The following is a 19,172-nucleotide window of genomic DNA, read 5'->3' on the forward strand; positions in this document are numbered from 1 at the left end:
CTATCTCCACAACAGTACCTCAGGGCCACGTCTTTTAAGCAGAGCTCACCTTCCCCTGTGAACAACCATGTTTTCTCATGACAGATCAATTTCAACCTTGGGCTATATTAACAGAGGTTGAGCATTCAGAAGGAGGGAGAATGTAACAATTAAGAGTTCAGGTTCAGGACACAGGTGTTGGCTTGGGTGATAGCCCCAGACTTACCATTGACTAGCTGTGTGTCTACTGGAAGTTCTTTAACCTCTCTGTGCTTCAATTTGCTCCTTTGTAAAATGGGGCTAAATAACAATTCCCATGCTGTAAGTAGGTTGTGAAAATTAAACAAGTAGGTAAGAAAAAAAAAAAAGCAGCACTCAGTGCACAGTGAAATTCAATACATAGTAATTCCCTCCACTGTCATTTTTCCATACCGGTCACACCAAGCTTGCAGTTGTGTGGTCAGATCTAGGAGTGAGCATTTAAGAGGAATAAAGGCCACGGCCAAGGGAGAGATACCAGATGGGAAAAGCAGTCCAGATGACATCATGTGAGAAACAAGGGAGCTTGGAGAAGAAACACTTGTGGAGGAAAATGATCACTATCTTCTAATACCTGACAGATCAATTTCAACCTTGGGCTATGTTAACAGAGGCTGAGCATGCAGAAGGAGGGAGAATGTGACAATTAAAGAGTTCAGGTTCAGAACATGAGTGTTTGCTTGGGTGATAGTCCCAGACTTACCACTGACTAGCCTCAATGGCTATTATCAGCTGCTCTGAGATGACCATTTCTATAACACAGACTTTGGTCTTGTCCAATCAACTCCTTAGAAGAAATTCCATGGACAAGAAGCACCATGGTCATCCATCACCTGACCTGGACTTTATTATGAGCAAGAACCAACCAGTAGAAGCTAGAAGGTAGATTCCCACTGCAGAGAAGGAAAAACTTTCCAATAGTGGGAATGGGCTTCCATAAGAGGTAGTGAGCTCTTTGTCAGTGGAGGTATTCAAGCAGAGGTTGAAAAGCTCTTAGCAGAGCATCTAAACGGTCAATGCTCTGAATGATATTGAAAGTGTGCTGCCCCTCAAACAGGGTTGGAAGCCCTTTTAGAACTTCCCATGGGTTCAATAGCACATGCCTTTGAGTAGACCCAAGAGTGCCGGCTCTTCAACCCATGAGGGTGGTTTTAATTGAGAGGAAAGAACTTTCAGGTTGCTTAGCACCAAGTCTGGTGACTGAATTGGGGGTGTTAAATCAGACAGCCTAGTTCTGTGCTGTGAAGTAACAGGTCTGTTTCGCTGCTTGCTTGGTAAAGTCACTCTGGGGACAAGTCATACTGTAAACTGCCTAGTCCTGTTCAACAAATGCCATGTTCGTTCCATCTCTTCCATTAGGCTGGAAACCCTGAGAAGGCCCAGACCATGTCTAAAAGACCCTCCAGGGCCCTCTCCATGGCCTAGTACAGTTCTGAGCATGGAGTGAGTATTAAATACACTTGCCCTCATCGGTGATTTCCATACACTCAGGGCCTCAGGGGACTCTGGCTGTATTTCAACCTCCAATAGGCTGCCCGCAGCATTAGAATCCAGCAGCAGCAGGCAGACCCATCCCAGCAGGGCTGACCTAATCCAGGTCAGATATTCCCTCCTCAAAGACTTCATGTAAGCCAAGTTACCCAAAACAAAACTCAGATAAGCGAGGAAAAGCCCAGACATTTTACCCATCGTGTTTTTGCAGCTCAAGTCCACAGAAAGACTGGTTGGACATCTCCCTTTATTTAGCTCACCCATGCCTCAGTTTACCTTTCATCGTCTGGCCCTGTTTCTCAGTCATGGCTCACCCAAAACAGGACAAGTGGAAGGAGAAGGCCACTGTGGCCACTGGAGATCCCAATACACTGGGGGGTTTCTTGGGTACCTCAAACAGATCATGGACTCCCTGAGCCAAGATAATCACCCAGGCTCAAAACGAAACCACATACTGGCTTTGGCCAGAACATTCTCATGCACCGTGTAGACAGAGAGGCTCCAGTCAAGGCCTTTGGGGGGAAAAAAATAACTAGATGTTTCCACCGCAGCAGAGAGAGTAGAAAAGGGCAACGCACCACGCTGGCTAACATGGACCCAACATTCTCCTGAGTTTTCATAACCACAGTAGTCAGGTATGGGAGGGGGAACATGGAGGTGGCTCCCCAAGATGGTGAATAATGGGGCTTAGATCCCTAGTGGAGCCGCTTGGCTATGTTATCTACTCAGGTCACCGTGAGAAGACTCCACTCCAACTCAAAGAAGGAAGAAATTTGGGCGTCAACCTTAGTCAAGGCCTCCCTAAAAATCAGTTAAGACCATGATACTAACCAACCCTTGACTGCATAATGTGCCAATGGATAGGTGGTCATCTGCAAATATCTGGGGGCAATAAACCAGAGGGGAAGGAGGATTCATCTTCATCTGGGTTCTTTGCAGATATTTCCCTGAACAGCTGCCAGGTACGCCCCACCCTCTCGGTGGCCAACTCCACAGTAGAGACAACGCCCCATGCCACTGTGGGTCACTGGGCTGGCCCCGAGAACATCCACCTCACCCCAAGCTCAGTAGGAAGGCTTCCCTGGAGAAGGTGAACCATCTACTCACAAAAATGTAGGAACACAAGGACCTGTCCCCGACGAGTGTCCTGTTCTAATTTTGGTGACACAGAGATATTCTAATGCCCACCAGTCTCATAAATCAGTTCCCCTGAGCTTCTGTGGGCGCTCACAAAACTGAGTGCTTGGACTGGTGAACCTGGGGACCAGGGCTGGACAACGGTGACCTCCTGGGTGTGTACTCCTGGGCACTGGGTCAATTTCACATCAACCATCCAAGACCATATCTAGACACGTTCCATCAAAAGTCAGAGTGGTCCAGATGACCTGACAATTCCCTATATACACAACACACAATGCCCCCCCAGATCCCCACAAATCAGCATCCCTCCAGTGCCACCATCTTTTCACTGCGGGTGTACCTCCTCCTGATGTGCGCACAGGCTCAGGCAGCCCATCCCAAGTCACCCCAGCACAACACAAAAATGTAGTAGGCACACACCACAGCCCACCCCCCACCAAGTCAGAGCCAGGGGGCCTCCTGACCCCCAAACCCCAGACTCACCACTGGAGCAGTCGGGCCCTCCCCAGCCAGGCTCGCAGTGGCAGGTGTCCGGGGAAACGCAGCGGCCGTGCACACACTCCTCCGTACACAGGGCTGAGGGGACATGGGGAGAGAGAGGAAGAATCAGAACAAACAGTGAAAACCAACCATCTGGTCAAGGAGCATAATCTATTTTGTCACAACTCCCTGGTGCCCAGGGACACTCAGAACCCATCACCAGCTTGGGGGAAAATCAAGCTACACCTGACCTGAGTCATTTAATTAACTCCAGAATGCATCCTACAAGAGTACATTTCATCCCAGCCTCATTTCCTAAAATGAAACTCCAAGCTGGAGAAGCGGTAACTTCGTTGGCTTTTCAAGAACATTTCCTCCAACATTTAACAACAGAGACCTCCGCAAACCTCAGCTCCTAAATCTCTTTCCCCATCCGATCAGGAAATGACCGGTCCCTTGCATCTTGTGCTTTCTCCAGTTTCCTTCTGCAGAGGCCCCAAAACGTATCAGCCTGCCTGAAAAGAAGGTCCCTTCTCACTTTCCCCCCACCTTTCTGCCCTCCTCCCCAAATGTCCCTATTTTGGGGCTCTCAAATGTCAGCAAATCTGCAAAGTACACACATGCAGAGGAAGAAAAGCAACAGCTAATTATAAAAAAGTAATTAAGAAAGACATCCACGATGATGATAATTGTAATTAGAAAGTAGCTGGCAATTTCTTATCACGCAGTTGAATGCTGCAGCCTCCTGAGGTGGGAGGTTACAGCGGCAGGCAGTTTCCCTCAACCACTCTGGTGCCGAGGCTTATTGACAGCAGTTTGAGGAAGGGAAATTATTTTTCTCTTCCTTTGACAGAATCCACATTTCCTCAAGGTCATCTTTTGCTCCTGAAAGATCTGCCCCACCATCTAAGCCATCAGTGAAGGATTACAGAAAGCCCCCATGTGCTGCCCTCACCAAGTCAGAAAGCTCAGGGAATCAGCAGCTCCCATCAACTCTGTCAATTTCTTGAACAGGATCTAGATGAAGGTTTTTTTTGTTTTTTTTTTTTCCCCCCTGAAAGCAAGAGACTTCTCTCTGCCCAGTACTGGCCTGGACTAGGGGAGCAGATGGCCCCCATTGGTGGCCTCCCACCCACTGCCTGGCCTAAATGTCCTCTGGGAAGATGTTGGGTTAGACAACAAGGCTCATTTTATGGCTGGTGTGATCCTCTGGCCCTTCTTAAGCACAGAAGCCGACCCTGAAGCTGCTGCCTTAGCTTTGCCCAGGCCCCCTGGTAAGACAGACCCTAGAAGAGTCATTTCAGATGCCCCACTGGTCAGTGGTCTGGAGTCAGCCTGTCCATTGCAAGCCTGGGATGTGGTGTGTTTAGAGATCCCTAGTACCTGGGACCTTCTGATTGCTACAAGTAGCCTTCGGTGAGGGTTGTGGTACTTCCCCAGTGCTGGAGCCCTGCTCACTTGTAGCCCTGGGAAGTGGCTAGCCCAGTGCTGGAGAACCCACTGGGCCTTGATTCGGGGGGTGATCTCCCCTTAAAATCACAATGTGCTGCTCGCGTGGCAGCTAGCAAGACCGTCACTCCTGCTGCCCAGGCTTCCCCTGTTCCCACTGGACTTTGCAAACAAGCTCAAATGGGCCAATGCCTCCAGGACACATTAGTGTCCATCCTCTGGCTCCCCATGGGATGCCAGTCCCTTGGTCCAGCCAGCTCCTAGCCCTGGCCTCAGCTACTCCCTCTCCCTCATCCCCACCCCCAGAGGCTGAGATCCCCTCATGCTCTGCAGCTGGGCCCATCTGTGTTACAGCTCGTCACATTAGCTCAATGACTCTGCCAACTGCTTGCTGACTGCAGAGAGCAGGACCTCGATCCCTGGGATCTCTGCCAAGGGTGGTGAAATCAAGCAGTGACTTGCAAACCTGCCGAGCATCAGGGCTCGAAGAGACCTCAGAGAAAATCATGCCCTGGCCCTTTGTGTTCTACCTGGAGAAGCTGAGGCATGAGGTTCATAGCCCCTTGGGCAGTGTGTGGCCTCTCAGCCAGGGAGGAAGAAGCTTGGGGTTGGGGGGGAGCTCCTGGAGACAGAAGCCTGGGAAGATGGAGACAGCCCAAGGCTGTGGGGCCTTCACATTTTGCTCAGGCTGGACATCCTCCCCTGTCCACATGGCTCAGGGGCTGGTGGTGGGGCAATTCCAGAGGGAATAGCAGAGGGGTAATGTGACAGGACCCCAAGAGGGTCAGTGGTGACCAGAGACAGAGGGCGGAGGAGCTGCTTCAACATGCTCAGCACCATGCAGGTTAGGGACAGGGTGGACGGTGGGCAATTTGAGAAGGTAGACCACCCAGTGACCTGCCTGTCCCCTGTCCCTGCCCCTAGAGACCCAGCCCATCCGCCTACCTCCTGCGCCCTCTCCAAGCTGGGAGAGAATGGCCTTCTGGTGCTCTAAGCAGGCTCCACACTGCACTGCCTTTTCCCTTGGTCTTTTCCCGAAGCCGCAGAGACCTGCAGGACAGTCTGTGGAGCACTGTCCCCCACACTGCAGACACAGACCCCAGCTCAGCCCTGTGTCCAGCCCCCGGACCCTGGTGAGGACACTGCTAAGGCAGCAGCTTCGGAGTCAGCATCTATGCTATGCATGGAGGACGGTCTCCCCACAATCCCTTAGCTTGACCCCAGGATGCAGGTGCATCTCCCTCCCTTCCTCATCGTCCTGGTATTTTGCCTGCACTGTTTGCTCGTCAAAACCTCAATCCATTCATATTTCATAGGTGTTGTTTAGACAGTGTTGTTTGAAGCATGAAATATTGATAGCAAATATCTGAGGCTCAGACTGCCACATTTGGCAATTGGGCCACTGCGTGTTTGGACACCCAGTGGGGAGGGGCCAGGGGTGCTGCGGGGAGAGTCTCCCAGGGAGGATGGAGGTGGCCATCCCTGGCGCTGGGGTGGCCGACTCCCATGCCAGCAGCTGACAGCCTCTCTCCAGAGGCCTGGGGTTACTCAGCTGCTGCTCCTAGAGCGTGTGGGTCCCCTAAGCTCTTTCAGATCGCAGACCCCATGGCAGTGACTGGCTGGGAGGGGCTGGGTTAGGGTGCTGCCACCTTGGCCGCCTCCTTGGAAACTTACAACTCTAAACAGGGCGTTTAGCCATGTCCCTCTTCACACTGCTGCATACCCACCTGCTGTCATGGAAAGGGGACTGGATGGGCTCTGACAGCACCAGCCGTGTGATGGGGCCAGCCACTCCTGACCCCAACAAGAAATATGAACTGACCTCTCACCACCCTGCCTTAGTCCTGCTTCTGACCTCCCTGCGTGCTAGAAGCCTTCTCGGCAAGCAGCAGGACGTACAGGGGTTGAGAGCGGACTGCATCCAGAATGCCGGATCTGGCCCAGAGATGCGCCTTGGATGAGTTACCCCCATCTCCGTGTCAGCCCCATCTGTTCAGTTGGGGGACAGTGGCAGGATGGGCCTCACAGGCTGTGGGAGGACTGAATGAGTTGCTCAAGCGCCCAGAGCAGATCAACTGAAAATGCCATATAGAAAATGCCATGTGAACCTTGCTGTTGTTAGCAGAGTCTCCTAGGCCCTGAGTACAGGCTCCTCGTGAGGCCCAAGCCTCCTTCATCCTCCACTCACTCCCGCCCTTCACTGAGGTCCTGGACACATGACGAGTGGTCTGTAGGGACCTGCGGACAGATCCCTGGTTGGGCAGTGCTGCTGGAGGGCAGCGCCATCTCCAGCCCTGGCAGGAGAGGCCAAGGTGGTAGACATTGTGATGACCTAAGTTTAAATTCCACATCTGCCAGTTACAATTACAGTTACAGGATAATAAACAATTAACCTTTCATGCCTCAGCTTTTCCCTCTGTAAAATGGGGACAATAGTAGTGCCTACTTTATGGGTTGCTGCAAAGATTAAAATGAAATAAAACATGTAAAGTTCTTACACCAGTGCCTGGCACGTAGGCACATAGTAAGTACTCAATAAGCATGTGATGCGATCGCCATTTCTCTCTCGCACTCAATCCTCCCTCTCTCTCTCTCTCTCTCTCTCTCTCTCTCTCACACACACACACACACGCACACGCTGTGGGTTGTGGACTCAATATCTAACACAGCTGACAGCTGCTGCCATTTGTTGCTGTTTCCTGTGCACTACCATTTTCTGAGCACCTACTATGTGCCAGGCCTTAGGGCTTTGACACACACTCCATCAGCCTCTGGCATAGGCCATCCCAGCACATGTTGAGGGAGCTAACTATGTCGGCACTGCCTCTCCTTTGAGGACCTCCAGCTCCTGGGGGCCAGAAACTGCTTCCCACTCATCCTTTTTAAGCCCTCATAGTTTCTGGTACACAGTAGGTGCTCAATGCTTGTGAGCTCCACACTCATCCGCCCCAGTAAAGAATACCACATGGCATGCTTGTTTTCCCAAGCTGAACCTCAGAGCTCAATCACAGAGAAGTCATCAAATCTGTGGACCTGTCCCTTGGCTCTGGCTGTTTCTGGCCCTGTGGGACCAGGGTGATCAGGGGTTGTGAGGATGGTGGTATGGGGCTGCAGAATAAATCCAGCCTTGGGTGTCAGGGGGCCCCGATTTGTGTCTACAGGCATCTCTCTTGGTGATGTCAATAACTCACTGGGCCCTGCAACTTCACTGACAAATCAAGATTCAACCAGATAAAGTTTTAAGTCCCATGTAGCTAAGAATCCCCTCCATCTGTCCTCCTGCCCACACACTCTAGGACACACCTGGATTGCTGCCATTGCTCTGGTTCCCCTTCCTGGCCCCCAAGCCCCAGCCCCTTTCTATCACAGGAACCCCTGGTTTCTTTCCTCTGTTGCTTTGGAAACGGCACTGGAGGAGGAGCCAACTCTCTGGCCTCAGTCTCTTGTCCACAAAACAAGGGCATTAGAGCACATCGCCCTTAGGGGCCTTCCATGGCTGACATCCCTCGATGCTTCTCTTCTGACCTAGGGATGCACTGACTCCAGCACACACCACCTTAGAGAGCTGCAAGCTTGAAACACTTCCACCGAGCTCCCTAGCCCTGGACACCAAAGCCGGGCACAGCCTCCGTCATCCAGCCCCACCACGAAGCCAGGAAGGGTGAGGTTCCTCCAGCCACCCTATTTGCACATGATGGAGGGTCAAAGATTTTTCCACAAGAATCCCCCCATCCCACCCACAGGAACGATGACTAGCCCCTTCTTTCTCTCGATCTCCATGGCACTCAGTGGAGGGTGGTTGCCCATTTGGTGGTGTGTAGCACACTTGACCTCCTGCCATTTCTCCTTTCCACCATCCTCAAGACCCCTGACCACCCTGGTCCCACAGGGCCAGAAACAACCTGGGCCAAGGGACAGGTCCAGAGATTTGCCACTTTCTCTGTGGCTAAGTTCTGAGACTGAGCTCGGGGAAAAGCAGCATGCCTTTCTTGTGAGCTTTGTGAGGGTAAGCCCAGGGTCTGAAACATCCCTGTATCTCCCCATGGGCCATGCATTACAGATACTCCACATGTGGCTGTTGGTGACTCCTCCCAGTGATACTGACAAGCCAGGGAGGAGGATCAGGAGGCAGAGGGTGAGACGAGAGGTGTGGGACAGGAAGCTGTTCGGCCTGGAGAAGGAAGTACTAGATGGGAGCAGGTCACGGTCAGCTGACCAGGCCGAAAGCCCAACAGAGATGCTGGATCCATTCTATCCCAGACAGAATGGGGACCCAAGGGAGCAAGTGACAAGGAAACAGATATCAGCCTAACCCAAGGCAAGACTTTCAAACACTCGAATGGGTTCAGCATCTCACAGGGCTGTTGTACAGGTAGGGAGCAGGCCACCACGATCACGCCAGGGATAGAGGACTGACATGCGCGCACTGCAGGGCGGGTGTACTCTGCCAATCGTGGTGGATCCAGCTGGCTGCCTATTTTTGTAAATGAAGTTCTGTTGGAACGCAGCCATGCCCAGTCGCTTACACACTGTGTACAGTTGCTTTTGCACTACAAGGACAGAGTTGAGTGGGTTGCCACTAAGACTGACATTTTGCAAAGTCTAAAATATTTACTATCTGGTGCTTCATGGGGGAGGCGGCCCCCACGAAGTAATTTGAGGTAGAGGGCTCCTGGTCTGGTGGGAGACAGGACTACGGGACACGGAAGCTTTCTTCTTCCCCTTCCTCCTCCATCATTTACTTACTCCCTGGGATAACCAGATGGCAAAACAAGGCCAAAAAAAGGCGCTCAGAAAATATGAAATGATGCCAGTCCTACTTTCTACAGTGGCACTCTGGGTCTACCCAAAGGAGCAAGGGCTGTCAAGCTGGGAAGCAGAACCTTGCAGCAGCCGTGCATGCTGACTCAGCACTTCATTCCAGCCCTCTTTCCTCCTGGGGGAATCTAGATGACTTAGCACGCATTTGTGTTGCAATCGACGGTCTTATTCAGTAGACACTAGGGACCATGCAGTGAGTGCAAAGAGGAAAAAAGGCCAAATGAGAAGTCCTTGCTCGGCCTGGCACTTGCCAGGTACTGAGTACACACAGCCCCACGGAGTCCCAGAGGTGGGTGTTAGCACTACTCCATTTATGCTTGGGAAACAGAACCACGGGAAAGGCTAAGTAACTTGTGCAAATTCACATAGCCAGCAACTCAATGTGCTAGATCAGAATTTCTTAACCTTTTTTCCCCTTGAGGCTTTTTAGACATTTTTTTCCTAATTACTCCCTTCCATGAAATTCTAATGACAGATACACTGGATATCTGTGCCTTATACATAATCTGCTTCAGAATTCATTTCTGCCCCTGGCAAGTGCCCATGCTAGAGATTCTCCATTTGTCCTGCTCACACCGTTCTCCATCTCCTCCACCTTTCTCTGTGCCCGGAGAAGCTGACCTGCATGGATGGCTTCCTCGCCCTCTGGCTTCTGGATGGGTTCAGTCAGCAGGAAATAGCAGCAGGAGGCAGGAGGCAGGAGGCGGGCAGGCTGGCAGGCGTGCAGGAGGTGGGAAGGCGGGAAGGCGGGCAGGAGGCGGGAAGGTGGGAAGGTGGGCAGGAGGCGGGAAGGCGGGCAGGAGGCGGGCAGGTGGGAAGGTGGGCAGGAGGCGGGAAGGCGGGCAGGAGGCGGGCAGGTGGGAAGGCGGGCAGGAGGCGGGCAGGTGGGAAGGCGGGCAGGAGGCGGGCAGGTGGGAAGGTGGGCAGGAGGCGGGAAGGTGGGCAGGAGGCGGGAAGGCGGGCAGGAGGCGGGAAGGCGGGCAGGAGGCGAGGCAGGGGCGTGGCTGGCGGTGGTGGTGGTCCTCCTCCCCTCCAGCTAAAGGTTCCAGGGGTTGCTTCCCGTCCAGGGGTGGTTGTGGCTCTCCTCGATCGCTAGCCTTGAATGCTGCACGGTTTCCCATTGGTTTTCCTTAACCCTTAACCCCTCCCCTGCCTTTATAAATCATTTTATTATTAAACTCTCCTCACTGATCCTCCTTACCATGCCATCTGTTTCTTGGATGGGACCCTAACTGGTCCAGGAGCCAAGCCGAGGTTTGCACCCACACGTGTGATGCCAAATGCCTGCTCTCGCAGGGTGAGATGAGTAAGTTCCAGCAGCAGCAGCAGCTCTGTCACTGACTCGCTGCGAGAACTTAGCTGAGCCCCCTCCCTCCTCGGGGTCTGTTTGTCTGTCTGTGAAATGAAAGGGTTGGATGACAGGATCTAAATGTTCCCTCCAGCTCCAGGAGTAAAGGGTTCCTCAAGAGCAACTGCCAACTTTTTTGGCTGACTGATTCAAGCTAAGTCTGAGAGGAATTTGTTCCACAAACACAGACACAGAGCCTGGCCGGGAACAAACGTGTTCGGAGGGGCAGATGGAAGGCCAGGGCATCAGTCCTGGGGCAGTGGGTGAGCTTACATAAGCAGGCCAGGACCCAGGACGGTGATCTTGGCATCAAGCAAAGGTGTGTGTGCGTCAGACTTGGGGTCTCCTCTGCAATCAAGCTGCTCAGACTACACTGGCCCTTCCCTGACCAAAGGCGGCCCCATCTGCTGCCCCTAGCCCATGAAAGCACTCTGAATCAATTCTCCCTTCTATCTGCCCTCCACCCAAGATGACCCATAAGTCCTGAGGTGTCTGTGGTCATATATCTTGCCTGGAAGTTTGCAAATGGTATTACTAGTTAATGGAACTATAAAAATTACGTACATGAAAAGGTCAGGATAAATAAAGACAACTTCCATTCCCCCTGGCCAACTAGCCTGACATTCAGCTAAGACTGAAGACAGCTAGGGGGTCAGGGAAAGGGCGGTCGCCTCCCAGAATCCTCTGGGATATCGCCCCCAGAGCCACCCCAAACCCAGTCTTCTCGGTGCTCCAAGGCAAATTGATCAGTCCATCATTAGCATTCCTGGCAAGAGCCTCAGATCAGGTTGTCATTGGATTCCGCTTGGAAATAAAAAGACCTACAGCCAAGTAGACCCAAGTGCCAATTCTGAGGTGACAGGCTTAGCATGAGTGATTCTGCCATGCCCAAGGTCACACAGCCCATGTATACGTATTAGTGTGTGTCTGTGTCTGTAGCGGGGCTCGGGGAGTCGCCGAGGGGAGTTCTGAAACGCTTCAGCAGATGCATACCACTCACTCCTTTACGTTCCCAGTCCTCAGTCCCCTCCACAGCCAGGAAGAATCAAAATGGCCGGTCCTTACTCTCAGCCCATCTAGAGTTGGCTTCTAATTGCTGTGGCCACATCTGGCTCCCAGATATGAAGAGGCAATTCTTTTTTAACAAGCAGCACTTCTCCAGCAAGGCTGATAAGCTGGAAGGACATTAAGGCCTAACATTTTCCTGAACTGTGGGACTAGGGCCTGAGCCCCACCCAAACTGCCGAGCTGGCCCACAGCTACTCCCCCACTACTTTTTTTTTTTTTTTTGATGAGATGGAGTCTCACTCTGGCATAATCTTGGCTCACTGCAACCTCCACCTCCCAGGTTTAAGTGATTCTCCTGCCTCAGCCTCCCAAGTAGCTGGGATTACAGAGGCGTGCGCCACCACACCCAGCTAATTTTTATGTTTTTAATAGAGATGGCGTTTCACCATGTTGGTCAGGCTGGTCTCAAACTCCTGACCTCAAGCGATCTGCCCGCCTCAGCCTCCCAAAGTGCCGGGATTACAGATGTGAGCCACTGCCCGGCTCACCACTCCCCTTTAATTCGGTAGTGCCCTTGCTGATTTCTATTCCAAGGCAGCAGAGCATTAAAAGCCAGGGTCCCTGTTCTGCCACTCATTAGCTGCATGTCCTTGAGCCACCTCTCTGGTCCTCAGTTTCCCCCTCTGTAGAATGGCCGCTGACTTGGTTACTGCACAGAGTATATGAGTTAACTGATGCAAAGTACCTAGAACAACAGGTTAGTTACACCTGTTGCTTTCTTTTTAAAATGTTGCTGCTGTGGTTATTAATATTCCTCTTCCCAGGACTGTGCTGGGGAGCTGGGCACCATGGCCCCTGAGCATGTGGAGGCTCACTTCCAGCTTGGAGGACAGCGTGGCTTGTGTTACGCAGGGAGTGAGTGGGGAGGGAGGAGCACTGGTAAAACTAGAGGGGCTGGGGCTGGGAGTGGGGAAGGAGAAGCCGTCCAGGGTCAACTCACTGGTGAATGATCATCTACCCAGGGCGGCCCTGGGCATAGCCCTTTCCGCTTCTGGTCCTCAGAGAAGAGGAGCATGGAATGAAAGAAGGCCCAGTCCCATCTCCAGGCCCTTTCTCTCACAGAGCCCCAGTGGTTGTGCTTCTGGAGGGGAATGTGCGCTTGCACCCCAGGGTCCCCCTGCCCCCGCACACCCTCTGCTCATTTATGCGAGTACCAGGCATGTGTGCATTCACTCCACTGCATTTCCCGGGCACCTCCTGTGGGCTGGGCTCTGTGGGCAGGGGTTAGAGAGAGGAGTTCAAAATGCACAGAGGGCCAGGCCTTGCCCTGCCTCCTGGTCTTCTGGGCAGTTAATCCTCCCCCTACCTGCTCCTGACCCTTCCCCTAACAGGCAGGGGCCTGGAGTGCCACAGGGAGAATTCTCTCAGGCACCCCGTAGAGAGCTGTCCAGTGAGGGACAAGGGCTGCACTCCAGGTCCCACAGGTCAGGATGTAAGGTCGGAGAAGACCTGGGAGCAAGGCCGTCTGGATTCAAGTTTGGGTTCAGCTGCGTCCTAGTTGTAAGCAGTGGGTTACTCAGGCAAGTTATTTAACCACCTTCAGTCCTTTTCACCTGCGACATATGGACAATGGTCCCTTACCTCCTAAGTTCATTTCAAGACTAAAGCATTAACACCTGTAAACTGCTTAGAACAATGCCTGGCACATGGGAACCTCACTATTGTTTTTCAAAGTCATCCATCCCTCTGAGCACTCACTCACTCCAAAAGCATTTATTAAGCACCTACTATGTGCCAGATGCTGTGCTGGGTGCTGGGAATACCATAAGCAAATAAGGCAGTTTCTTTTTTCGTGGCACCAACAACTTGATGGCAGGAAAGGGAGACAGCACCTGAATGAGTGAGTGGGTAGGTGGGTGAGTGTGTGTGTGTGAGCTGGTGGGTGAGTGGGTGGGTGGGTGAGTGAGCCAGTGAGTGAGTGGATGGGTGAGCATGTGGGTGGGTGTGTGGGTAGGTAAGTGAGCAAGCACATGAGCCAGTGAGTGAGCAGGTGAGCAGGCAGGTGGGTGAGCAGGCGGGTGGGTGAGCAGGCAGGTGGGTGAGCAGGCAGGTGGGTGAGCAGGCAGGTGGGTGAGCAGGCGGGTGGGTGAGCAGGCGGGTGAGTGAGCTGGCGGGTGAGTGAGCAGGCGGGTGAGTGAGCTGGCGGGTGAGTGAGCTGGCGGGTGGGTGAGCTGGCGGGTGGGTGAGCAGGCGGGTGGGTGAGCAGGCGGGTGAGTGAGCAGGCGGGTGGGTGAGCTGGCGGGTGAGTGAGCAGGCGGGTGAGTGAGCTGGCGGGTGAGTGAGCTGGCGGGTGAGTGAGCTGGCGGGTGGGTGAGCAGGCGGGTGAGTGAGCAGGCGGGTGAGTGAGCAGGCGGGTGAGTGAGCTGGCGAGTAGGTGAGGTGGTGAGCAAAGGCACTGAAACATGACTGGTGCTGAAATCATAGCCAGTTCAGAGAGCAGGAGGGGCCCTGAGAGAGTAGACACTTCTTCCACATGTCGGGGGACAGGGGAAGATGTAGGAAGAGCTTCACAGAGAAGGTGACACATGTCTGCATGACTCCTTCACTTCCTTCAGCTTCTGCTCACTTCCCCAGCCTGGCACTCCCTGCCTGCTGCCCTCTCATCTGGGCAGTGGAACTTCAGGTTGTGAATGAGCTCCCACCCTCCTCACACTGGGCCTTCAGACAGCCTGAAACTCCATCCACCACCTGCATCTCCAGCTCCCCACCACTTACTTGTGTTTACATTTCACATAAACTTGGATGCCACTTCCTCCAGGAAGCTTCCCCTGATTGCACTGCCCAACCCCTCCCCCCAGGATGGACAAGGGCCCCTCACTGCTCCCACCATATCTGGTTTGCCCCATAGGCCACAGCACTGACTTCTCTTTACTACTTGTCTGTCTTCCATACCCCCATGAAGGCAAGGAAGGGACTATGTCCCAGTACCTAGCATGACACCAGCACATGGTGGGCGTTCAATAAATATTAATATATGCTGAACAAATGAGCATCTGAATCTGCAGAGGCTCCCTCTCCCTCATCAGGGCCCTAATTGTACTAATGTGGGCCACACTCATCTGGTTGGAGGTGAATACATAATTAAGCTATGAGACTAGGGCCATGCCCAGCCCCAAATCCCTAGATGGCAAAGTGCTCTTTAGAAAAATTCCAGTGACTCTATGAAAAGACACTTCTCAAAAGAAGACATATATGAGGCCAACAAACATAGGAAAAAATGCTCATCATCACTGGTCATTTGAGAAATGCAAATCAAAACCACACTGAGATACCATCTCACGCCAGTTAGAATGGCAATCATTAAAAAATCTAGAGACAACAGATGCTGGAGAGGATGTGGAGAAATAGGGACACTTTTACACAGTTGGTGGGAGTGCAAATTAGTTCAACCATTGTGGAAGACAGTGTGGCGATTCCTTAAAGATCTAGAAATAGAAATTCCACTTTACCCAGCAATCCCATTACTGGGTATATACCCAAAGGATTGAAAATCATTCTATTATAAAGACATGCACAAGTATGTTCATCACAGCCCTGTGTACAATAGCAAAGACCTGGAACCAACCCAAATGCCCATCGATGATAGACTGGACAGGGAAAATGTGGCACATATACACCATGGAATATTATGCAGCCATAAAAAAAGATGAGTTCATGTCCTTTGTAGGGACATGGATGAACCTGGAAACCATCATTCTTAGCAAACTGACACAAGAACAGAAAACCAAACACCGCATGTTCTCACTCATAGGCTGGTGTTGAACAATGAGAACACGTGGACTCAGGGAGGGGAGCATCACACACTGGGATCAGTTGTTGGTGGGGGGGCTAGAGGGACAGCGGGGGGTGGAGAGGGATAACGTGGGGAGAAATGCCGGATGTGGATGAGGGGGAATGGAGGCAGCAAACCACCTTGTTACGTATGCACCTATGCAACAACCCTGCATGACCTGCACATGTACCCCAGAACCTAAAGTACAATTAAAAAAAAAAAATTCCAGTGACTCTCCATCAAAGCCTAGAGTCTGGCCTCCCCAATATGAAGCCCTGGGGGTCCTCTGTCATCAAATGCCAGTGTCAGATTACAAAATCCCCTGAGGACCTCTCTTGTAATGCTACTAATCACCCCAAGATATTAGCCTGCCTCACCTCAACATGGCTTAACAGTTAATAATTGTTTATCAATTAAAATTGTCAACTTGCCAGAACGTTCCTATTGGGATCCCACATAAAGCGATCACGTCCAACCACTGGGCCTGATAAAAGCTCCCGCCTTGCAGTCAATTCCCTTAATTGATGCTGCGGGCTCGGATCTGCCCGTGGCCTGCTCCTGGTACTCCAGCTTCCTTGCTTTGTAAAGGATTTTCTCGGCCTAGCTGTTCGAACCACCAATCCCATATCCCTGCAAGGAGCAACAGCTTTTCAACTTGTTAATGATGTTGGAGCATACGGCCTGAGTCAGCAACCCACCGGCACGCCACCCAAGAAAATATTTTTCTGGGTCTTTTTTTCCCTATTTGACAGATGCCAGACTTTCTCCAGAAAGACACATTCCAACTGATTGATTTTTTCTTTGGGAAATTGATCCTTACCACCGACCAGGAAAGCAAAACATGAGGCTTGTCAAGCATTTTTTTTTTTAATGCTCTGATTTAAAAACCCTTCCCCTGCTTCTGCCTTGCAACTTGCTTTCCCCAAAGGAGCTGGCCTCTCAAGGAGGCACACGACGGAGTCCCAGAGGAGATGGCGCTGGGAGGATGGACAGGAGGTAGGAGGGTGCCCACCGCCTGCCCTCCATCAGGGAGGCCCCAGGCAGAGAGAAGTGGTTAGGCACCTGGGCTTCGGGTTGGACAGACCCGGGTTTGAGTCCCAGTTCTACTGAGCTAGCTATGTGGCCTTGAGTCAATTAAAATGACCTGACGTCACGAACCCTTGTGTTCACCATATGTGAAGTGGGACTCATTGCATTATCCAGATAAAGGATTGTGAGAGGTAAATAACACCTGTGAAGTGCCTGGCAGAGTGGGCTCCCAGCAAGGACCCCAGAAATCCCAACTCTTCCTATCATCATGGGCTTTGGAGAAGGTAGCACATTTGTGAGACCCAAGCATGCTGAATTCAGGGACTTCAGCAGACTCAGAACCAAGCATCTAGGGACAGAAGGGGCTAAGTATTAACACAGTCACCACTTCCACCACACCCCCTCCAGTGCTGGCAGCCCCTCTCCCTCATCCCATGCCAAACCTCTACCCAGATGCTTCTGCTGGCAGCAAACACAGGCACTCTGTTCCAGCCTCACTCCATTGTATCTGAGTCCTCAAGTGAGAATGGCTCTCTCCAACCCCAGGGCCTTTGCACATGCTGTTCTCCCCATCCCCCACCCACCCCTCTTCCCACCTCCTCACCTGGCTAACTCATCTCTCAGGTCTCACTTTATATGTTCCGTACTTTAGGAAGCTGTCCCTGGCTCCCCTTGATAGGTTAGATGTCCCTGACATGTGCTCCCCTAGGGTCTACCCTACCCCATCGTAAGGTCACATGTCACTGTTTTTGTTTGATTATCTTCAACTGTGAAAACGGGATGCTGTTTCTCTTGCCATCTCCTCAGCACCCAGTTCAGTAGTGGCACACAGCAGAAGCTTAATAAACATTTGCTGAATGTGTGAATGAGTGAATCAATGAAGCCCCTTTCAATTATAAGCAGCTCTGATTACTACAAGCTCTTTGCTTCACTGAACTGAAATCTGCCTCCTTGAACTTCCACGTATCAGTGCCAAAGTCTCCTCTTCCCTGCTCCCCAGACACATTTCATTTTGATCCCACGTGACAAGCCTTCAGGGGATTTTTCTCTATTTGGGTCTGATAGAAGTAAGAGAGTGACAGGAACCCACGGTTTCTGAACAGGGTGTGGCAGGGACAGTGCTCACCCGTGGAGAGGTGTCCTTCCTTCAAAGTTAGCCTTTTGTCCTGGGGACTGCAGCAAGGCTGCTGCCCCATCCTGCTCCACGAAGCCCATCCTAAGGTTTAGGAAAGCTATCACTGCCACATCCCCAGCAGTGAGCAGCCCGTGGTCCCACTGGTTATAAATCTTATTCTAGTAAGAAGCTAAATCAGGAGCTACTTAGCACCACTGATTTAGCACTTTAATAAATGTAACACAAGGCGGATGTGAGAGGCCACCGTTGGTCACCCCTCCATCCTGCCTCCGCTTTCCCTCCCAGGACCTTTGTCCAGCCTGCGGGCCCTGACGTCCCTTGCAGTCTCAGGGAGTTTGCGCTGTTACGGATTGGTCCTTATCAGAACCACCTCCTTTTCACGACGTCGGTTTTATTTGTTTCTCACTGAGTTGTGTTTACGAATTCACTGCCTCCCAGGAACTTGGACTTCTTTGAAAAGCCTCTTTAACACCCCTGGCCTGAGAGTCTAGAGGCCTCCGCCCGTCCATGTCCCAGCTCTGTGGTTAACTTGTCATGTGGACGGGTCACACTCTTGGCCAGAACAGTGCAGGAGGGAGCAGGAGGGGACACACTCCCCGAGCCCTGGCAGCCTCACATTCTGTGACCTGGGGATGTCTAGGCCTCCCCTAACCAGAGCTTTGAGAAGCTGATTTCCATCCTCCCCATCCCTAACTACCCCCCGAGTCAAGCCCAAACAGTTTCCTTACATATCCCATAGCTCTATTTGAACATTTAATTGTTTCACCTTATTTCTAAATAACTTTTTATTTTTAAAATCACCCAGCTCGGTAGTGGCACACAGCAGAGGCTTAATAAACATTTGCTGAATGTGAGAATGAGCGAATCAATGAAGCCCCTTTCAATTATGGTGGCTCTGGTTACTACAAGCTCTATCGCTTCACTGAGCTGAAATCTGCCTCCTTGAACTTCCACGTATTGGAGCCAAATCAGTGGTGCTTCCATAGCACTGCTTCTAAGCCAGGATTCAAACCCCAGGCTGGGCAGCCCCAAAGCACACACTCCCCTAACTCTCCCATGCAGCCTCTCTAGCAAACCCAAGCCTGCAGGGCAGCTGGGTACAGAAGGATGCTGGCCCACGGGCTGGGTGAGCAGGGAAGGCTTCCCAGCAGAGGAGGAAACCGCCAGTGCAGTGACATGAAGCACCTCATTGGGCAGATTGAAGTCGTGGAAACAGAACCCTGACCAGGTCTCTCCTCTGAACTCCGGTGGTCAAATTAGGGTCCCCAGGGCAAAGGACATGCCATCGTTTTAGCCCATGGGACTTAGGGTAAGGAGAGCAGACATTCCATCCTGTCCCACCCTGGCTCACCCTGCAGGATGCCCCTGCCCATCACCCCCTTCCCACACTCTCTCTCTCATCCGGCCCTGCAGCTATACAG

General features: G+C 52.1%; 1 protein-coding gene across 2 annotated transcripts in view; it reads right to left on the minus strand.

Moving 5' to 3' along the window:
- Nucleotides 1-19,172, minus strand: part of MEGF11 (multiple EGF like domains 11) — a 432,868-nt gene that overhangs the window by 199,402 nt on the left and 214,294 nt on the right. For both annotated transcript variants that reach the window (XM_064361459.1, XM_064361460.1), the window contains one exon: nucleotides 3,133-3,225. In XM_064361459.1, the coding sequence (XP_064217529.1) occupies nucleotides 3,133-3,225 (93 nt within the window). The remainder of the gene's footprint in view (nucleotides 1-3,132; nucleotides 3,226-19,172) is intronic.

Source organism: Aotus nancymaae, unplaced genomic scaffold, assembly GCF_030222135.1.
Source record: "Aotus nancymaae isolate 86718 unplaced genomic scaffold, 86718_ANA_hifiasm-v0.15.2.pri h1tg000041l, whole genome shotgun sequence".
In the NCBI taxonomy this organism is placed as follows: domain Eukaryota; kingdom Metazoa; phylum Chordata; class Mammalia; order Primates; family Aotidae; genus Aotus; species Aotus nancymaae.